The 20,428-nt window shown below is 53.2% G+C and overlaps 5 protein-coding genes across 5 annotated transcripts; 3 read left to right on the top strand and 2 right to left on the bottom strand.

The window, feature by feature from the left end:
* Positions 1–2,804: 2,804 nt before the first annotated feature.
* Positions 2,805–4,904, top strand: G647_03370 (uncharacterized protein; the record flags this gene model as incomplete). The annotated part of the gene is made up of 6 exons (XM_008727715.1): positions 2,805–3,018; positions 3,076–3,385; positions 3,439–3,964; positions 4,014–4,107; positions 4,163–4,566; positions 4,620–4,904. The coding sequence occupies 6 exons, from the start codon at positions 2,805–2,807 to the stop codon at positions 4,902–4,904; spliced, it is 1,833 nt and encodes a 610-aa protein (XP_008725937.1).
* Positions 4,905–5,157: 253 nt separating this feature from the next.
* G647_03371 (uncharacterized protein) lies at positions 5,158–9,755 on the bottom strand (the record flags this gene model as incomplete). Its single annotated transcript, XM_008727716.1, has 2 exons — positions 5,158–6,033; positions 6,087–9,755. 2 exons carry the CDS (start codon positions 9,753–9,755, stop codon positions 5,158–5,160), a joined length of 4,545 nt encoding a protein of 1,514 aa, XP_008725938.1.
* A 1,004-nt stretch (positions 9,756–10,759) lies between these two features.
* Positions 10,760–11,926, top strand: G647_03372 (uncharacterized protein; the record flags this gene model as incomplete). Its single annotated transcript, XM_008727717.1, has 4 exons — positions 10,760–11,215; positions 11,265–11,390; positions 11,438–11,587; positions 11,639–11,926. 4 exons carry the CDS (start codon positions 10,760–10,762, stop codon positions 11,924–11,926), a joined length of 1,020 nt encoding a protein of 339 aa, XP_008725939.1.
* Positions 11,927–12,530: 604 nt separating this feature from the next.
* On the bottom strand, positions 12,531–15,881 carry G647_03373 (uncharacterized protein; the record flags this gene model as incomplete). Its single annotated transcript, XM_008727718.1, has 4 exons — positions 12,531–13,975; positions 14,024–14,588; positions 14,633–15,045; positions 15,089–15,881. 4 exons carry the CDS (start codon positions 15,879–15,881, stop codon positions 12,531–12,533), a joined length of 3,216 nt encoding a protein of 1,071 aa, XP_008725940.1.
* Positions 15,882–18,850: 2,969 nt separating this feature from the next.
* On the top strand, positions 18,851–20,186 carry G647_03374 (uncharacterized protein; the record flags this gene model as incomplete). The annotated part of the gene is made up of 2 exons (XM_008727719.1): positions 18,851–19,084; positions 19,131–20,186. The coding sequence occupies 2 exons, from the start codon at positions 18,851–18,853 to the stop codon at positions 20,184–20,186; spliced, it is 1,290 nt and encodes a 429-aa protein (XP_008725941.1).
* Between the last annotated feature and the right edge of the window lie 242 nt (positions 20,187–20,428).

Genomic DNA, 20,428 nt, shown 5'->3' on the forward strand with positions numbered 1-20,428 from the left:
AGGACGCTGTATCAGATTCCAGTCGCTATCCAGTCGCTATCCCTCAGTTTTCCTCAGGCCGCAGTGGCGCTGACCAGGTAACCCTGCTGTAATCAAACGCTAACTCACGCTGTACATCGGAAATATCAGCATGCCGCCCGCTGCACCCTCAGATCGCTTCTGGGTGCGATTGTGCGAGAAGCTTGCCATTGGGCGACAGACGGCCAAACATGTAAGAGTATCCAGGGAGTTTTTGACAGGTGGACGAGAAGGCTCCGTAAGCAGGAAACTATCGGGCGACGACCCCTACAGACGGCCAGCTCAGCAATGTAAGAACACTTTCTGCAAGCGGCATAGACGAAAGTACACCCAGACATCGAGTATGAGTGTAAACGGGCCATTGGAGTTGTCCTGGCACAGCCGCTCCCGTCTGTCCCGCCTTTGGCTGAGTCCCTGGGAATGGCGTTGCTGAGCCTGGGTTCAGCCTGTGCGGGCGCTGCTTGAAGTTGGTAGCGATGATCGCCCGAAAAGCAACATGCAAGCGAGCTCGAGAGTGCGGGGATTGGGCATCCGCCGACGCTGAACCGCCTTGAAATCGCGAGTATTGGACCTTCGGTGCAGTTGTTTTGCAGTCTTCTGATCATCGTACTCCGTACAGTAAGATGGACGCTGGGTCGCATTAAGCACTGGGTCCGTCCTTCCGTCTTGCGGCCTTAGCTACCTCATGGCCGCTGACTGCTGATTGAGCAATCTGCAAAGGGCAGCCTGCGCCAACGACATTCTCACCATTTCACGAGACACTTCTCGATGTTGTTAATCTCACCTGCAGTCGGCTGGAACGGCCGCGAGAGCCGGGAATGCTCCTGGATCTAATCTGGCTGCTCTCGAAGTAATCATGTGTCGATCAGGGCCAACCGTGCTCACGGCATTCCCGTCGCGATCTCGAATTACCAGATTCATCCAGCACGGGGCGGCACAGAGGTAAGCCAGTGGCTGTTTCCCATTACATTGCTGACGCACCTTGTGTCTTTACAAGCACAGTCATCCTGTCTCCTGCCCTACCTCGACGCTCTGCGGAATTGCACCGCCAAAAGTACTGTGGATCTACGGCGAGTACCGGTGATCACCGGAGACTCTTGACTTAAATGCTCTCGACCCGCGGGACCTTGATTATCACACACAAGAGGCTGGATAATTCCGAACCAGATATAGGGCTGAGCAAGTACAAAGATGCGCTCGCACTTGATTGAGGGACAGATCAAGGGCTGCCCGCTGAGGACGGACATCATCCACAAAAGAAGGGGTATTGAAGGATCGCCATAATTACATGTTCCATGCTTGCCGCGGATGGTTACGAGGAGGATCAGTCAGCTGGATGTCAACGAGGCCCATGATCAAGACCTTCCGCCATGTCATGATTCCCTGAAATCCTACATGGATCTTGTCAAGATCTTGCCTGGTTTACAGCTACACCTGCTGGACGAAGAACGGAACTTACCAGCTCTGGAGGACAACCTCGGTCTGTTCTACTCCGTGGTCCTTCGACTACCTTTCCGCCTTTCCTTACCTACAGCGTAAAGTCTCCCGACTTCGTGAGGACCCAAGCTGCTCTGACTGCCTCTTCGGTCCGCAGTTTGCCGTCATTGTGGTGTCTGGGATTCGGGGCTTGTGCTGCACAAGACAGTGTCAGTATGGAGTATAAGAGGGCGCAATCATCCATGATGGCCTCATCCACTGACCCTCCGCCGCCATGCCTGGACCATGTCACAATTCGAAAGGGTTGAGCACGAATCGATCTTCATGCTCACGGCTTTTGCAACCCCTTGTAGTGGACGATGTTGCATCTTGATTTCAACGGCTGGGCCGCGAAACACGGCTGGCATCAAGGCCATTGACATCTATAACCATTATCTCGCAGCCCGGTCCAGTTTCCGATCGGAAATGCATACTATCATCAACCTTCAGACACTTCTCGGCGGTTTAGGTCGGATTCGATGTCCATGGCATACTTTCTTCAGTGCTTTCTATGCTTACTAGCGTGCATTCTCTGGTAGGCATGTCATCCTCGAGCTCCATTGCGGTGGAGGCCGTCCTCCATTGCAAGCGATTCTGGAGAAGTCAATTGCTAGTCGCGAACGCAAATGCTACATACACGGAAGCTGTATCTGCCCGAAACTCCGCAACTACTCTGGTTAGACGAATATCCGCAGGGTCTAGCGGACTGAACCTCTCAGCTGTATTGTCTGCTTGCCCTTAACCTCCGGGCGTGGCTTGGGCTATCACTCGCGAGGATGCCAGCCCACTGGAGATTCTAGCCATCTGGGCAACCTTGGCCGCAATTGTACTTGGTGGTAGTCTGGGCAGTTGTCAACACGGAACTCGAGCCGAATCACCAAACCTCGACGCAGAATCAAGTCTAAGAGGACCAAACAGCGACTGGGCAATCCCGCCATGAACATCTTTGCTGTTGGTCGCGCTAACCATGCGAATCCAACCAGGCTAGGCCTTCCTCTTTCGCCTCTCAGACTCTCGTCTAACTTTGATGTTGGACCAATCATGGCCAACTGCAGGCAGGTACGCCTTGGTATCAACCAGAACACCGCAATGTGGCCGCATAGACTTTGCGGCTGAGGACATGAGCTTTCAGTTGCTGTACCTTTTTGAGCCATCCACCTCGACTTGCTTGATCATGCCCACAGGCATAGCTGGGGATCCCTTTCGAGTCCAGCAAGAGTGCTCCACAGGTATACAGAGAGCCATTTATCCATTTCTACAGATACTGGCCTTGCCAATGTTTAGATGCAAACCGATCCACTACGCACAGGATGCCTCACAGTGAAAGCAGTGGCAACTCAAAGACCCATTATAGGTTCAAGCACCTCGCTTGCAATTCTTGCCGAAAGCGCAAGCTGAGATGCAACGGCAACCGTCCACTCTGCAAGACCTGCGAGACCACCGGCAGAGAATGCGACTGGGAAGATACTCTTCGGAAGACTGGACCTCGACGAGGTTACGTGAAATCACTGGAAGCTCGACTCGGTCTGTCCTCAATAGCATTTGGATTCATTGCTTCATGTCTAACACCAATCCCCGCAGCTGAGGTTGAGTCTCTGCTTGAAAACCAGAAATTTACGGGCAGCGACCAGGGTCAATCCCGAACTGTCTCGGACGATGATGGACTTGTGGCAATTGAGCACGATCTCCATGCAACACTGTGGGACAGCTACATGCCAGGTTACCAGCCTTTCGGAGAAGCGGCGGAAACTTTGACAGGTGATGTTATGCAGCATTCGACAAGCCCAGAGCAGGATACCAACATGCAATCTGGCAAGAATACCGCTTCCTGGGAACTCGCCGCTGTTGGGCTCCAAGAGCCTTTGCCAAGTCAAGAAGCTATCGACGAGCTGTGAGCACCCAAGCAATGTGGACTGCCAGGAATTCTGCTGACAATGCCTTCAGACACCAAATTTTCTTTGAGAAGATTTATCCTGGAGCGCCCATCATCAACAAAGGCAGGTATCTCGCAGCGATGAATTTGCCAGCCACATCGCGACTTCGGCCACCAGTCTGTCTTAGTTACACGATTTGGTGCCTCGCCGCATCTATGAGCGAGAATTATAACGCTGTCACAGAGCACTTCTACCATCGCGCCCGGAAGTACATTGATGTGGATGAAATGGCTGGCAGAGGCCATGGCGTCGTTACTCTTGCGCATATCCAGGCGACAGCCTACCTGGCAACTTTCGAGACACGGATGCTGTATTTCCCCCGCGCATGGTTGAGTGTTGGCAGAGCAATTCGACTGTGTCATATGATGAACCTTCACAGGCTGGACGGCGCTGGCTTTGACGTCAAGGAAATGCTGCCGTCAGCAATGGACTGGGCCGAGCTGGAGGAGAGGAGGCGAGTATTCTGGGCAGTCTTTGTACATGATAGGTACCAGAGTCTAGCATCAGGCTGGCCATCTGTTATCGATGAGCGAGATGTACGCCCTCCCGTACTGTTGGAGAAACGAGCTGCTGATCGCACTTCAGATTGCCACCAACCTGCCCGCGAGTGAGCAAGAGTTCATAACAGGGAAGGCCACTCGACCATCAATTTCCCTACAAGTTGCCATGACTCCAGATGGTGAGTGAAGATCTGGCAGAGCAGAGCACAGCAGAGCATAGACTGACGGACCAAGGTATCAAGAACCTAACTCTTTTTGCAGCGACAGCCATGATAGCAGCTGTCGTCGGTCGAACTCTGACGCATCTCCACCGGAAAGAGATTGACGACGGCAGCCAGGAAGATCCCGACAGTGCCTTTCGGAGACGGCATGACTACCTCGACAAAGTATTGCTGAACACCCTTGAATATCTCCCAACTCAGTTGCAGATTGGCTCGAGTCTTCTCAACCCCACAGCGGTCCAGCTACACATCAACATCCAAGCAAGCACGATTTGTCTACACCAGGCTGCAATCTGCAAAGCCAGGAGTGCGCCAGGCAACGGATTCGATTTGGTGGAGAGCGGCATGAGGTGTCTAGGAGCAGCAGAAACGATGATGACCATTTTGCGGGTCGTCGATGCTGCTATCATGGCGAAGGTGATAAACCCGCACTCCCCGACCCCTCGAGTTCAATGCTGATGGATCTCTAGGCCGGGCCGTGGTTGCCGTTCTGTCTGTACCTCGCCGCCCGGGTCTTCGTTCAAGAATTGTCCGAACCAGATCCTGTCGATGCCCTCAAACATTCAGAGTCGCTGAATCTGCTCATGGGCATGCTCAGATCCATGAAGGCAAGGATCCCATACACGGTGACACTGCTTCTGCAGTTGGAGAGGGATATTGCTCGGTTTGGAACGTCAAATCCGATAGGGCATATTGTTGTCCCCGTCGGTGATATCACGGAGGTATATTCCCTCAAGCGTGCAACAACGGCATGACCACTGACAATGGCGGCAGAAACTCGAGCAGAATAAAATGGCCCAGGTGTGATTCGCCGAGGGGGACGACTGGGAGTGAGATATAATAAGCGACTTGACCAAAAGCAATGTGGAGAGTCGAAATGTCGACGCAAGTTGACCTTTTTCCATAAAACATATTCGAAGAGAGAAGATAACGAAGGATGTTTATGAATGTGAACCAGACTATTTATCCTTCAACGCAGTTAAATGTACGTATATACCTGAACTACAGCTATCGAGCGAGGTTCCTTAGCAGCGCCAAGGCGAAATGAAAATAAAAGCCAGGATAGAACAGTCTATTCCTGTGATGTTTTCCCGCAACCTGCTTTCCATGACCCTCACTGTGCGGCCGTGGTTTCCGCAGACTTTTGATGGAGAAGCGTCTGACCCGGAAAACGTAGTACAACACGACGGCGGCAAACATGTTGCAAGCAATGTAAGCGAAGAGGATACCCATGTTCTGGTAATTTTCGGAGGGATGGATCCAGGAACCGGCCAGGAATTGGTTGGCATTTCGCAAGGGGCAGTACTCGCATTGGGACACGGCAGACGGGTTGAGCAGAGCACCTGGCGCGCCGCCCTCGAGATATGCTGAGAGATACGCCCCGCAGGTCTGGCCGGCTGGAGGATCGAAGATAGCCAGCTCGTTCTCGGCGCAAACCACCGGTCGATCCGCCAGACCGGTCCCCGCCCATCCGCCGATGAGGTATGTGAACGGGCTGACGCGGTACATGAAGATCCAGAACCCAGGCAGGGCCGTGGGTGGCTGCAGCACGCCGTTGAATTGGAGCGTCAACGTGAAGAGGATGGTGGAGAGCGCGCCGGCGGTTTCGGTGCTGGGCATGACGAAGATGAGCATCTGCGCCCAGGTCGCCCCGAAGAGCAAGAATTGCATGCAAAACGCCCACATCATCGCCCGGGTGGTGGCATCGTGGTGGATGCCGAAGACGGGGAAGTACCAGCACGCCCAGACGACCACAGATAGGAAGATCTGGTAGGGGATCTCGACCAGAATGTTCGCCAGCACGAACGCGAGCCAGCTGTACATTTTGGAGGGGGCTTCGCGGACTTCGAACAGCGCGCGTTGTGGGAGAAACCGCGACATGATCTGCGTCCGGACTGTTAGTACATGTGGCGAAATCTGGTGGAGGGGTGGCATACCTGATTGACAATGGAGGAGAACGTGGCATTCAACATGTAGATGGCGAAGATGACGTTTTGCATTCCCGTTACCGACGAGTTTTGCATGTAGAAAGTGAAGCCGATGAAGAGGGCCGAGAGCATTGCGAACTGGAGCTTGGCGTAGATGTAGCTGGGATTGCGCCAGTAGTTCTGGAACAACCGCTGGCTGACTAGTCTGAGCTGGGCCGTGAAAGGAAGTGCAAACTCGCCGTCGTGGTCGGCGGCGCCTCTCTCCTCCGCTTGAGTCCTCGCGACCATGGTGCGGAGCGTCTCCTTGGTTGCGGTGCACTCTTGGCTCGACTGCCAGATCTGCGTCCAGTCGTGGGAAGTCGGACTTCCGATGGTGTTGAGGACATATTCCGCAGGATTCTCCTCCGGCGCAATGCTCTGGGCGCCGTGCCTCTCGAAGTATTGTGTCAGTGTACGGCAATCCGCGCCAAGGGGCCCGAAATAGCTGGTCCGTCCACCTTTCGCCAGCAGCAAGATGGAATCGAACTGCTGAAACAGCATAGCCGAGGGCTGATGGATGGTAGCCAGCACGGCTTGGCCGTTGTCTGCCAGTTTTCGCAGCAGAGAGACAATTGTCCATGCGCTCTGCGAGTCGAGGCCCGAGGTGGGTTCATCCAGGAACAGGATTGAAGGCTTTGCCGCAAGCTCCACGCCGATGGTGACGAGCTTTCTCTGCTCGATATTGAGCCCTTCACCTATTTGGCCGATGACCGCGTCGCTGAATAGCTCCATGCCCAAAATTTCGATCACATGCTCGACGTAGGCGAACTTTTCTTCCGCGGACACCGAAGAAGGTTGCCGGAGGAGGGCAGAGAAACGCAGGGCTTCACGAACAGTACTCGTTGAGAGGTGGAGATCCTGCTGCTGAACATATCCGGTCTTGCGCTGGAAAGAGGGTTGCAGTGGCATCCCGTCCACTAGGATATTGCCGGAACGTTTCCCGGTCGTAGTCTGGCGCTGTGCCAGCGTATCAAGGAGCGTCGTCTTCCCTGCGCCTGAGACACCCATGAGGCATGTAAGCTTGCCGCGGTCGACCCATCCAGTGACATTATCCAGGAGACGTCTGGGTTTGTCCTGGATCATAATATCCAGTGTAAGGTCTTCCCAGGTGAGAACGCCAGCTGCCTCAGCCATGTCATCGGAATGACCTCTGCCTGCTTGTCCACCGGTCCGAGCATTAGCATCTTTTTCGTTCTCGCTCGTCGATGTATTCGGAGAGGGCGCCAACTGCTGGTGCACATCCGACTCAACGTCTTTCTCCGAGGCCTGTGCTGCTTTGCGATCGCGATAGATAAGGCGCTGAGGCTGTGCGTCTGCGGTAGACATGAAATCCACAGCGACGAGGTGGACAACAAGGAAACACACCATGTACGCCAATGCAATCCCCAAGTTCCGCCAAATGTGACTGTAGCTGTACTGATACCCTGACTGGACCCAGAGATCTCCAGAAACTGTCCGCTCTCCAGGTTGAGCGCCAATGACTGCACATGCAAAATTCGAGTTCCCACTGGCATAAGGCGGCACAAGACTCTGCGGAGCACAAGGAAACCGGTGGCCGTGGACTTCGTTGACGAGTAGTGCTTCGAAGACATAAGCAATCGGGTTGATGTAATTGATCCAGCGAAACCAGGGATGCATGTAGGAAGTCTGTAGCGTGAAGCCGGTGTAGATAACCATCATCAGGACTCCAATGCCGGAGACTGCATATGCTTTCGCGAGTTGCGTCGAGGCTGCTCCGATACTGCGGAAGATAGCCGACATCAGCAGCGTACAGACGAAGTTGAACAGAAGGAAAATAAAGAAGCATGATGCTTCGGTTCTGAGTCCTGACAAAAAGTAGTAGACGACGTTGAACAGCGTTGAAATGACGAATTTGACGGGGATATCGACGAGGAAAGCGGCGAGTGCATCCGCGGAAGGATGGTAGAAGGCGAAGGTGTTCTGCTTTTGGATGACTCCTCGTTTGCCGAAGAGAGCGCCAATCTCAGTAACGGCCATAAGAGCGTTCAGCAGGGTCGCAAGGAAGATCACGGCTCCCCGTGTCTGAAGGCTCGCCGTTGTGTCGGGCGTCCCAAAGTAAACACTGCCAATGATCAAAGCGAGGATGACTCGTCCTCCTGCCAGGGCAACAGTAGAAGCTCTGTCATTCCACAGAAGTTGGCCGCATCTCTCCATGCACAGGCGTATTTGCATCCAGATTGAAAGCAAATAAGGAGAAGTTGATCTCGTATGGTGAGCTTGTGCTGCGTGGTGGGCGTCTTGCAAGGCTTGGAGGCGACCGTTGTCTTCGGCGTCAGTTTCAGCGCTGCTGATTTCAGCAATGCAGGCTTGAAACTCTTCTGACTTGAGCCAATAATCCTCAAAGTCGCTTGCTGTTTTAGGAACTTTGTTTGAGTATTCCAGACGGGGTTGTCTTTCCCGTGGATTGGTGATCGAGGTCAAGAAGTCTGGAGTGGTCTGACGTGGGGGACACAACCATCCCATGCGCTCGAAGTATGAACGAGCCGAGTCAATGGGGCCGAAGAAAATCTGGCGCCCTTCGTACAGGACCAGCACCTTGTCGAAAGTCTCGTAGATCCGTTGACTTGCCTGGTACAGGGCCACGGCTTGCGTGACACCAGCCACGTCGGCCAACGTACGCAACGACCGCACGAATTCGAGAGCGGTCGCCGAGTCCAGACCTTTTGTAGAATTGTCCCACACAGCTAGAACTGACCTAGCCAGCGCCATTTCTGCAATGCTCACGCGCTTTCTCTCTCCACCGCTAACACCCCGGATCGTATCATTGCCAACCTTGGTGTCTCGGACGTGCGACAGGCCGAAGATTCGCATCATGACTTCGGCCATGTGATTGGCTTGCGTCAATCGATCAACTCCCTCGATCCGTGCATGCGGTGTTTGTGCGGATGCAGCGAAGTGAAGTGTTTGTCCCACTGTTAGGTGCGGGAAGTGTTCATCGTTCTCGTCGTTATAGACCGCTTTGCCCTTGAATTTCTGCGTGAACACGTCTTGGGGAATGCCGTCGTAGCTGACAGTGGAAGTCTGCGACTTAGTCAAGCCGTCCAACTGACCAGCGATCGATTTGAGGAAAGTCGTGCAGCCACTTCCAGGACGACCCAGCACAAGCAGCATTTCCCCACTCTTGACAGAACCGTCGAGTTGGTGCAGGATCACTTTGGGCTCCCGCTTGCGATTGCTTAGTAGCATCGGAAGGCGAGCAAGGGCGATCCACGGTGTTGTGACTGTAGGCTGTAGAACGAGGTTGGATCCCATTCCGGAAACGGTGAGAGACCTGAAGGAAAACCCGACATTGGCTCGCTTGATGCCATCTTCCTTGACAAGCTGGATGAAGGTCGTCGCCCAGAATCGAAAGTCAAACGCGTCCTTCTCGGGATCGAGGCGAGGATCGATGTCGGCAAGTCTCTTTGGTATGACCCTCGTTTGTTTAGATGCGTTCGTTGCGATCCTGGTCAATTCCGGATCTCTGTTGTTGATGGGCCGCAGCTTGTGGTGATGTTTTGGCTTCCGCTCCTCGGCATGCGCCCGAATACCGTCACGGAGACGGTCGTAGAGCACTGCTTCGTAGACTTCGCGGTAGTCATCCTGCGTACTGGAGGCACGACTGATCGGGGAGTCCATCTCGCGCGACGAATGTAGAGTGAAGATTGCGAATGTGTGTCACCGGAGGATTAGCAGAGTACGGGAGCTCATGGACGCATTTTCTGCTTTCGCTGAGCAATGCAAGCGGAGCGAGAGTCTCACCTTGAAATATGATCTGGGCACACCAATAACTGACCACCATCGCATCGGCGCAATAGGTCAGCACCCAGGCACAATCGGGCCCGCAAGCCAAAGTCAACGTGGCATATCGGTGCGGAGCATAGCAGACGGCGCACATGGTCAAGAAAATCACTCAGAGTCAAGCGCTTCATCCATGGCTGTGCACGGAGGACGAAGAGAGCTCGCACCCATTCGCATGGATTCCCCCATTGGTGTATCGCATGCGAATAGGGTTTGTGGAGAGTAACTTTGACAAAATACGAACATGAGGAGAATGGTATGCAAGTAAGCAATGGTTCATGGTGGACGCAGTTTGTTGGCCAAGAGAATTAAGCCTCAGTAAGCGAGCCGCTAGAACCAGATTCAGATTGCCGAACAATCACGTAGCTTTCCTTGCTTTTTCCCTCCAGCCACAGTGAGCTCTCCCTCTTCACTGCCGACTCCAGCAGTGAGCTACTGGATGCGACTTCGACAAGCGAGCGATGATTCTGGACCAACAGCAGGAGTAAACTTTTGGTGCTCCACGAATGGCAGGGCTGAGCGTCGTGCTGAATCGCGAAGACTGCCTCCGGTTGTTCAGTTGCTCCGGACCGTGGAGTGAAAGGTCCGCCGCAGACTCTCCGGCCTCATCCCTGTGAAATTCCGGGCCTTTGGATGGTGTCTTGCTCTCTACAAGCACTCCGACATGTCAGTCGCGCCGGTCCAGCATGATCATGTCGTCGCTGGAGAGCCAAATGTGCCCCTGGCATGGAGTATATAACGAACCTTGGGAACAATCGCAGTACCAAATTGTCCCGGGTACGACATTTCTTCTAGTGTGACTCTTCCCGCCTCCGCCGTCTGTCGAGATTGTCAAAGTCACCATGGAATTCGATTCACACTCGAACGCTTGTCCAGCCAAACCTTCCGGAGCCGGCGAGAAAGGCGCTGCACTCATTGGTTCCCTCACGTTCCAAAATCTCGTTTCGATCATCGGCTGGGCTTGCTTTGCTGCCTCTACCATTCTGTGGATCGTCCTGGTCATTCCTCACCTGCGCCAATACAAGGCTCCCAACGAGCAGCGCCAGATCTTCAAAATTGTTTCCACGCCGCTGATTTTCACGATTGTTGCGGTCATCTCTACCCACACATACCATGCTGCTGACTACCTCGAACCGCTGGCCAACCTCTATGAAGGGTTTGCCCTCGCGTCTCTCTTCTTGCTATATGTTCAGTACGTTACTCCAGACGTCACGACAAGAGATGCCTTCTTCCAGAGCTTGGAGAAGAAAGGCAAGAACGGAGGTGTCACGCCTGGTGGGAGTCTTCGATGGTTCTGGGTACGTGTATCTCTGGTTACTACTGCTCTCTGCTGAACCGAGTGCGCAGAACACCTGGAGGACGGTTTTCTTCTACGTCGTCATCTATACGGTTCTCGTGATCATCCAAGAAATTACAAAGGCGACGGGTGCCTACTGCAGCACTTCTTCCAAACCGAGATTTGCAAACATTTGGGTACGAGTGCCGTCCCTCACTGTGGGGTGATCTAACAGCGTTGGCAGATCCAGGCCCTCGAACTCGGCACGACCATCTGGGCTATCCTCGCAGTGATCAGGTTTCAGCGTCGACTTCGAGAGTTTATGAATGGTAAAAGAGCTGTTGCGAAACTGGTGATGTTCAAGCTATTTGTGGTTATCACCACCATTCAGCGGGTGAGTCTCAATTTGCTCCCGGTCAATCGGAACCATCTGACCGCGGTTCAGTTCATCTTTGGTATCCTCCGATCTAAGGTCACCGGCGGTTCCAAAGTGACATACCACGACATCACTATTGGACTGCCAGCATTGCTGAACTGCGTCGAAGCATTGATGTTCATGGTCGGAAACTACTTCATTTTCAACGTAAGGGAATACCGGACCGGTCAAGAGAAGGACGGCCCGCGTTACCGTATAAGGAAGTCCCTGCCTGATGCTTTGAATCCCATGGACTTGATCCGAGCTATTGGCCTGGCATTCGGGTCTCTCAGGTCACGGAGATCAAGTCAAGGCTAAATGCAGCCTGCTTCTGAGTTAGGCTGAGTCATTCAGTGGAGTTGGGGATTGGATCATCATTCGTTTTCAAGCATTCGAAGTCCGGGAGTTGCAAATCTAGTATCTCGCGACCAAGACTCTTTCAATGATATCTTCAAAGTTCTGTGGGGGTAGACCCCGGCCAGGTAAATGCCCTACGTGAAATGTAGCCTGGTCGCTCTCCGTGCTTGTGGGACTTCGGGCTTCGTGGAGTTGAGGACTAAGCTGCACCAAATATAGAGCTATATCTGTACAGTCTAACATTCGTAATGTTGCCACGTACGCACCTGCCCTTATATTAGGCCTCTCAGCTAAATCAGGTGGGGAGCCCAGGATTTCAGAAGGAGGTATGAGAAAACTGAAGGACGTCGTCAGCTACTATTACCTATCGCCATGACTCGTATAACAGTCAGACGAGGACAAGCATAAGAGCTTCCCTCCCGAATCGAATCCGGTGTACAAAGTGCCTTCTTCCTCCTCGAAGTGTGGAGTTATGGCCATTAGGACTATAGGAATACAGGAAGCATTCAAATACTGTCAAGATTAGTGCCTACCCCGCCGTGGAGGTCCTGGGAGATAGCAACACTCAATCAAAGACATCACTGGCAACTCTGGTCTCCAATGCCTCCCGGAACCGCTTTTGGAGCTCTTCCTGCTCGACTTCGGTCCGCTGATGCTGGTTATCCCCGACCATGGCTGCAATTTTGGTGGCCGCACCACGTACTCCCTCCGCGAACTTCCGCGTTCCACATACATATGCACGAGCTCCATTCCTCCAGATCTCGACAAGGTCAATCGCATCGTGGATCATTCGGTCTGGCACATATGAACAACCCTCGGATGCTTCCTTCTCCTGGCTGAACGCGTATCTGATGTCTACGACACCATTTCTGACCCACCCATCGAGCTGCTGAGCATATAGTCTGTCTTTGGTCGGACTGCGACACCCCAAGAACAAAAGCGCAGGGGCCAGCTTTCTGTCTGGGTTGGATTCGATCTGAAGAGCTCGTTCTTGGAGGAACCCGCGGAAAGGAGCAATCCCCGTCCCAGCAGCAAACATGAGCAGTGGAACTTGTTCTGGATCGGGAGGCAGGCGGAACGTCTTCTTGGCTGTTGGTCGGATACTGACCTGGATCGAGTCACCCGCTTGGAGACCCCGGAGGTACGTGCCGGTCACGCCTTCGAAGCGCTGACTAGGATTGGCAAGAGCGGAAGCGTCGATCACGCCGTAAGTAATCGTGCATGTATGCGGGTTGGCCAGAGGTGATGATGATATCGAGTACTGCCGGAGCTGCAACGGTGGGAGCAGACCGAGAAATTCCCCGAATGGTAGGTTGATGGACGAATATCTGGTCAGAAGGTTGAACACGCTTGTTCTCTTCTGCGTGATTTCCTGTTCAAACTGCATGTCTTCGTTGGCCAGACTCTGCAAGACCGCTTTCTCCGATGCGTTGTCGGAGAGGTTTGCCAAGGTGTTAATGTTCTTTTTAGTTGCTGGCTGTGACAACTCGACGTAGCTTCGGAGGACATCAAACACCGATAACGGGGTATTTGTAGGGATCGTGGAAGGGCCGGTGGCTTTGATCGTTATGACCGCGTCTCCCGGTAGGCTGAAGTGAGCCATGATCTGCTTCACAATCTTTTCGGAATTGAGTGGCAGAATCGCCAGGTAATCTCCACACCGGTACGTTGAATCAAGGGAAAGCTCAATCTCCATATGGCACTTGGTCGGTTCCCCTTGGGCTGTAAGAACTCGATTCTCCTTGACAGTGGCGAGGCTAACATCGTAGCGCAGGTTCGACGAGCGAGCACTGGTGGATATTTCGACTCTCGTAGCCAGATTGGCTCCATGACTATCGCCAGTTGTGAGAGTCGCCCACAGGGATGAATCAACCCACTCTTCGAAGTCCCCGTAAATATTCCCCCTGGAAGCATCTGCAAGTCCGACGGAAGCAATTCGTGTTGCGCCTGCACCTTCAAGGAGAGTATCCACAAGTTTTGGAATGCGGTGGAAAGTCTGGCTCCAGTCACCTGTAGACAGTGAGCATGATATTGGAGGGAAAGAGGAGAAGCACTTACGATGGCCACACCCGAAGACTGTATATTGCGTGCCACTCAAGGAGCCAGGTTGGCAGCTGGAGAGCCATTCGACGAACCTGGCGGCATTGTCTGGCGGCTGTCCTTCATAAGACGACGTAATGACGATGACTGGACGATCCTTGGGCACCGAGTTTGTTGCACTGTCCAAGTCATACACCTCGGCATTGAATCCGCGAGCCCCTGCATCTGAAGCAAGCCGGAGGGCAAAGGCCTGACAAGTGCCAGTATTCGAGCCATAAAGAATTGTCATCGGCTTGGTTGCGTCCGATGGTCTGCTACGACCCAATGTAGGCTCGGCTAGGTGCTCTTTCACGCCGTTGCTATGAATTAAATTGTCCATTGCTGTTGCATTCATACTTTTCCGCGGCGTGACCCGGATGTAAAGGTTGTCCGGTTTGACCGTCAGCGCTTGTTTGACAACTGGCTTGTAGCTGGGGTCATCAAACGTGACGTCGAAGTTCTGAAAGATCATTGCGAGCACGAGCATAGCTTCTTGCCAGGCGAAAGGCCGTCCAATGCAGGCTCTCTTCCCGTTGCCGAACGGCTGAGATGGGTTAGCCAGAGCAGATCTAGCGCGGAGCTACTCACTTTCCAACAACCAGGATGTTCTGCCGTGATCTTGTCGAAGTTCTCGTCCAGCATGCGATCGGGATCAAACTCTTCGGCGCTTTCTCCCCAAACCTTTGGATCTCTCTGAGTTTTGCCCACGAGACAAACGACGTGGTCTGAGGGTTCGACCATGTATCTTCCGGCATCGAGTGTGACGATCTGATGGCTGATAGCAGGGTTGATGTGCTTCTGAAGGACAGGCACCGTGGGATTAAGGCGAGATGTCTCTCGAAGGACCGCATTGAGGTACTTCAGCTTGTGCATGTCGCCGGCTTCGATCGCTCTATCACCAATAACTTCGTCGATCTCTCTCTGCGTTTTGAGGTAGGCGTCAGGGTGCTTCAACAGCTGCATGATGGCAAAGGAGAGCATTCCGGAAGTGGTTTCGTGTCCTACCCGAGTCAGCCAGTTCATGGAGCTGGAAATTGGACCTACCGGCAATAAGGAACGTGATCATCTGTTCAACAATAAGTTCGTCCCGCATCACCTCTCCTGTCTTGGGATCTTTGCCATAGATCATAGTGTTCAAGACATCTTTCTTGTCGGTCGGATTGGTCCTGCGGCCTTCAATAATGGATTTACCGGTTTCCCGTAACACTTTTCGAGCTTCTTCAAACTGCGCGTTTGCCTTGAACATGAGGCTTTGGATAAACGCAGGTCTGCTTGACTTTGCCGTGTTCTCCTTGAAGATGAAGTCCATGGCCTGCACGAAGGGGTGCATTGTGTCGGAGTAAAATGAGTTGAATCTGTAGCTCATGGTACATAACGCGATAGTGTCCAGGGTGAGTTTGGTGAAGTCTGCCGTGGCCAAAATCCTATTCTCGGGCCCTTTCCTCGCCCAAGACAATATAAGTTGATTGGCAATGTCCTTCATGTCGGAGAACATTTCTTGAACGGACAGAGGAGCAAATGCCGGCATGAGAATTCGATGACCTTGAGCCCAGTCTGGATCTTCATTTCGGGCGACGAAGAGTCCTTTAGGACCTGGGATTGCCGCGAGCGTGGGAGGTGGGATCTTGACGAAGCGTTTCTCGTCAATCAGCTCCTCAAGCAGAGAAGCTGAACTGCAGACGACACGTCGCTGGCCGTTGATCGTAACTTGAAAGATGGGACCGTACATGGACGCCAGACGCTCGAGGCCACGGATAGGGATGGATCGGTCTTCCCAGATGTCCAGGAGGTTGCCGATGAGCGGAAGTCCACGAGGACCGGGGATTGTTTCTGTCATTGTGAATGATGGTTTTCAAGCAGACGCATCTGGTGCTATGGCGATGGCGGCCGGTGCGCTCATATATATCGCCTGGAGTCGCCATCAGTAACCGTACCAGGAGCAAGGTGTGCTAGAAGGACGCAATGGAAAACATGCTGAAAGTATGTTCCAAACTCTGGGGGGTGAAGACGGCTATGCCCTCCAAAAGTGGTACATGACGCGAAGTCGGTGACAGTGTAGTACAGTTGTGGAGTTCTTGCTTCTGGGGCTGAGCGTGCGCCTGGAGTCTTGAGATACCCCGAGCCGTGGGTGAGGTGATTCGTTTTCCGAGCTCCTCCAATTTAGGAACCATTTTGAACCTTGTGATGAGCTTGAGTAAATTTCCACGGGCCTTTCAGCTAGACACTCATCGCTGAAGCATCGAACGTCATCCTCGCAAACACGTTTCCGCGTCTAGATCACCTAGAATTAGCGAGGCCAGAATGGAACCAGTGGATGTCGCATCTGGAAAGCGGCATATTCGCATTCACGAAGAACGCAGACGTAATTGAGACTCTTCCGCCACAGTCACTCTTGCTAGTGGTTCAAACGCTGGCACAACAGATAACGAGACGGCCTGATCGGGTTTGAACGACGCTACCGTGGTCGGCGAGGTCTTCAGCACCAGACGTGTAGTCGGTGAAACAGGCAACGTTCACTCGGTCTTGCGAGGGGACAATTAATCATGTTCTTCAGCCGCCAAGTGCTGATATCGCCACTGACAATGGACCGCAATCCGGTAAAGATCGAGGTCGATTTTGGTCGCGCACGATATCGCGAAGTACTGCGTAATTCTCGTCGAGAAACTTGAGGGGTGGCCGGCACTGAGCTGGCGGGCGGGCGATTTTCTCCAGAGCAGAGCTTCTCCACATGCGCGTTCTCAGTAAGTCATCAGCTTCATTCAATGCAAATTCGATTCCTCCATTCACTCCTTCATCTCGCTTGCAACCGCTGCTGGTCCTCGCTCCAATTGAAGTCGAAATCACGCATGCGCTACTCTGAATTTCAGACCCTTTCTGCTGGCTACAAATCGCCAACAGGGCGTCTCAACCAACAAGTTGACTGACAACGAGGGCAATACCCTTGGCCTCACAGCGCCAGTTCCGACTCATGTCGCAACCTCGAAAAGCGCCATTTGATGTAACGTCTTCCGAGCTGGCACACCTCAATCCCTTCTCCACGCTATTCCTTTAGAACCTACCAGTCGCGCGATCGACGTAAGATCGTCCTTTTACCGGCCTCCGCGCAGTTGCTGCCGTGTCTTGATCCCCGTCGAGAGACCACCGCTCGAGGTCGTGGTTGAAAAGCTCCTCATTGAAGAGCTTGGACTGAAACAACACAATGCAAACAGAGTCGCGATGATTTGCTGAAAAGCCAGAAGCATTGCAGAGAGACTTAGAAAGCATAACAAAGACGCAATGTCAATACAAGGTAACACGAGTTTTCATAGTGCCACCTGAGAATTGGCAGGATGTCTGGCGTCACTCTATGGTAACTTCTGCTGAGTATGAGCTTCTCAAGCTTTACAGCGAGTCCGCGCTGCTGGCAAACCCAACAACTGGCTCTTCTAGCTTCCTTGGAAGATGTCCATCGAGGCAAGCTGCAGGGCTGATCAATTTCGGAACATCACGAAGTCATCCTCGTTGTCCCGCAAGGTCAGTGCCTCCGGAGGTGTGCTTGCCCTTGTTCGTCAGGAGGACGGAGGCTTGAGTCCAGCGTCCTCTCAGCGATCACGTCAGAACCCGAGAAAGGTATCGGTCATCCTATGCACCGTCCACGGCGTTCATAGCCTCAAGCTTCCATACAAGATGAACAACGCCAGCCCTTACGCTCCGTGAACTCCCGACCAATGTCAGTGATTTCACCCCTCCCTCCCCCAGCTTGAACACCCCTGTTTCGTCGTCATCTCTAGACTGCAGCAGACCGCAGCAGAAAGGGTGTGCGGTAAAAATTGTTCCTTGTCTGGGCTGGGTTGGCAAGGAAAAACGACCAGAACCTGATGCGATGACCGTCAAGAACTTCTCGTCACCAGTCTTGGGGTGCCTCGCCACAGTTCCGGCTGCAGCGATGGTTGTTTCCTTGGTCAGGTCAATGCTTCGCCACGTTCTTGGATGCGTTCTGCGAAGTCTCTAGCAGCCTCGGCCCAACGCGACACAACGAACAGCACTTATCATGCCGCTCTGATCAGTTGCTATGGCATCAGGCTACGCCCTCGGAGGCGTAACAACACGTCTCCCAGGCGTAACAACACATCATATGGTTTCTGTCGCCTACATTGAGATTGTACGACGCATCGCAAGGGTTTGGAGCGCGATAGGTACACCTGCTCCTTGTTTGACGCGGTCAGCAGCTCGCCCACACCTTGGGAAATGCTGCCAAAATGTGATCCGCTTGGCTTACATGTCGCATGGGTCAGCATGATCCAGATCATCATAAATTTAAGACATAGGCCTCAGCTGCATCCGAAAGCTACAAGACGTCAACTCATGTTGGACGGTCATTTGCCTTCGATCACTAACCAACTCCACTCGACATGGTGGCTGCCCTTCAGCATTTGAGGCCGTGCTCCCCGCGATACGCAGGATTTGGAATCCCTGCAGACACGCTCCCTGTACTAGTCATTCTGAGGTGTATTGTGTGCTTCATGCTGACGGTCTCGTCTCGTGGGAGAATGCGCTAGCCGACGTGCTAAATGTCAGCACAGCACAGCACAGGTACGGAGTCCACGCGGCGGATACCCGCTGGGGAAGATATGGATCGAAACAGCTTCAACGAACACGCACAGCTGCCAATAAGGAGCCGGCACTGGAATGCAGGAGTCAGAGCACAGCATCTGCCACTCTGTCATCAGAAAAGGCGGGTTTGTGACAGCTCGAACCAGACGCGATTTATATCCCAGGATGTTGCTGGGAGTGCCAGTGCGTGAACTCCTCCCACCCCAATCCACCATGGCACGCTCGGAACTATCCGAGCTTGAGGCTCTCGCTGCAACATGCCTCGTCCAAGCAGGTGCCATCACCCAAGCTACTAAGGCTTCCGCACTTTCGAACGGCCATGCAACTTCGCCATCTACGGAGGCTGAGTTGCGCAATCTTCGCCTGTCCATGCTAGAATCTGTTCAAAGGCTCTTGCAGATGGTCACGCCGCCAGAGTTCGTGTTGACGCAAGGCCTCTCAGGTAGTGTGAGTGACATGGTCCCCAAAAGATGCAGCGGCTTACAGGTTATAGATCATGGACCTGACGGCGTTGAGGTATATCAATCGCTTCTCGGTCGCCAAAGGTGTCCCAGCAGAAAGCACTATATCGTATTCCGCATTAGCAGGCAAGCTAGGCGTCGACGAGTCTCAACTCAAACGAGTCCTTCGATACGCTATGACAAAGGGTATCTTCGCAGAAGACCGAGGAGCTGTTGCACATACAACAACATCTCGACTACTTCTGAAGGAAGGCATCGCCACATGGAGCAGGTATTCTAGCGACAGAGGCTGGCCGATCGCGAGCCGGTTTAACGATGCCATTGACAAATGGGGTCATGGTGCACAGGAACCGAACCAGACAGCGTTTAATCTCTTCAAGGACACGACACTTTCGATGTTTGACTACCACGAGCAGCACCCGGGGTTCGGTGCTGACTTCCACAACGTCATGCAACAGTTCACCAAAACTGCACCCATGTCGCACAAGCACATCAAGGCTGCATTCGAGTGGAGCAGTCTGTCTCACGCGAAGATTGTCGATGTTGGAGGCAGTCTCGGCCACGGCAGCATTGCAATTCTTGAAGAGAATCCCACCCTCACTTGCATCGTACAGGACCTTGCCAAGACTGTCGTGCAGGCCACCGACCCGGCGACTTCGATCGTCCCCGCTTATCTGGCAGATCGCATCTCCTTTCAAGAGCACAGCTTCTTCGACCCGCAACCAGTGTCAGCGGACGTTTACTTTTTGCGAATGATTTTCCACGATTGGGCAGATAAATATGCAAAGACGATACTCCAGAACTTGCTGGTCGCCATGAGACCGGGCGCGAGAATTCTGATCATGGATTATGTGACTTTGCCCTTTGGCACGTTGGATATTGTTGATGAGCGCCGTATGAGAATGCGCGACATGCAGATGATGGTGATGCACAACGCCCTGGAGCGTGACGAAGGTGAATGGAGGAAGTTGCTCTTGGAAACTGATGCACGGCTGAAGCTGGTCCAGATTCGAAAGCCTGCTGGCAGTGCGCTGTCACTGCTGGAAGTTGTGCTGGATGATCGGAGGGATTCTGTATTGCAAGCATAAGAGCTGAGAATATGCGAAAGTGACGTCAAAAAAAGGTCGGTGGTGCTGGAACCTGTCAGAGGGGACTTTTGTAGGTGAAGGTCAATGCATGGGGAATCAAGTCAACTACGAACAGCTATGCGAACTGGAAGATCAATGTTGAGATGTATTTTCTCCTTGGCTTTTCTCTAGGCAAAATCATTCCTCATGCGGAGATGGGCCCGTGTTGCTTGACTGCTACTTCCCGTTGAGCTTGTGCCATC

Source organism: Cladophialophora carrionii (genome assembly GCF_000365165.1).
Source record: "Cladophialophora carrionii CBS 160.54 unplaced genomic scaffold supercont1.2, whole genome shotgun sequence".
Lineage (NCBI taxonomy): Eukaryota > Fungi > Ascomycota > Eurotiomycetes > Chaetothyriales > Herpotrichiellaceae > Cladophialophora > Cladophialophora carrionii.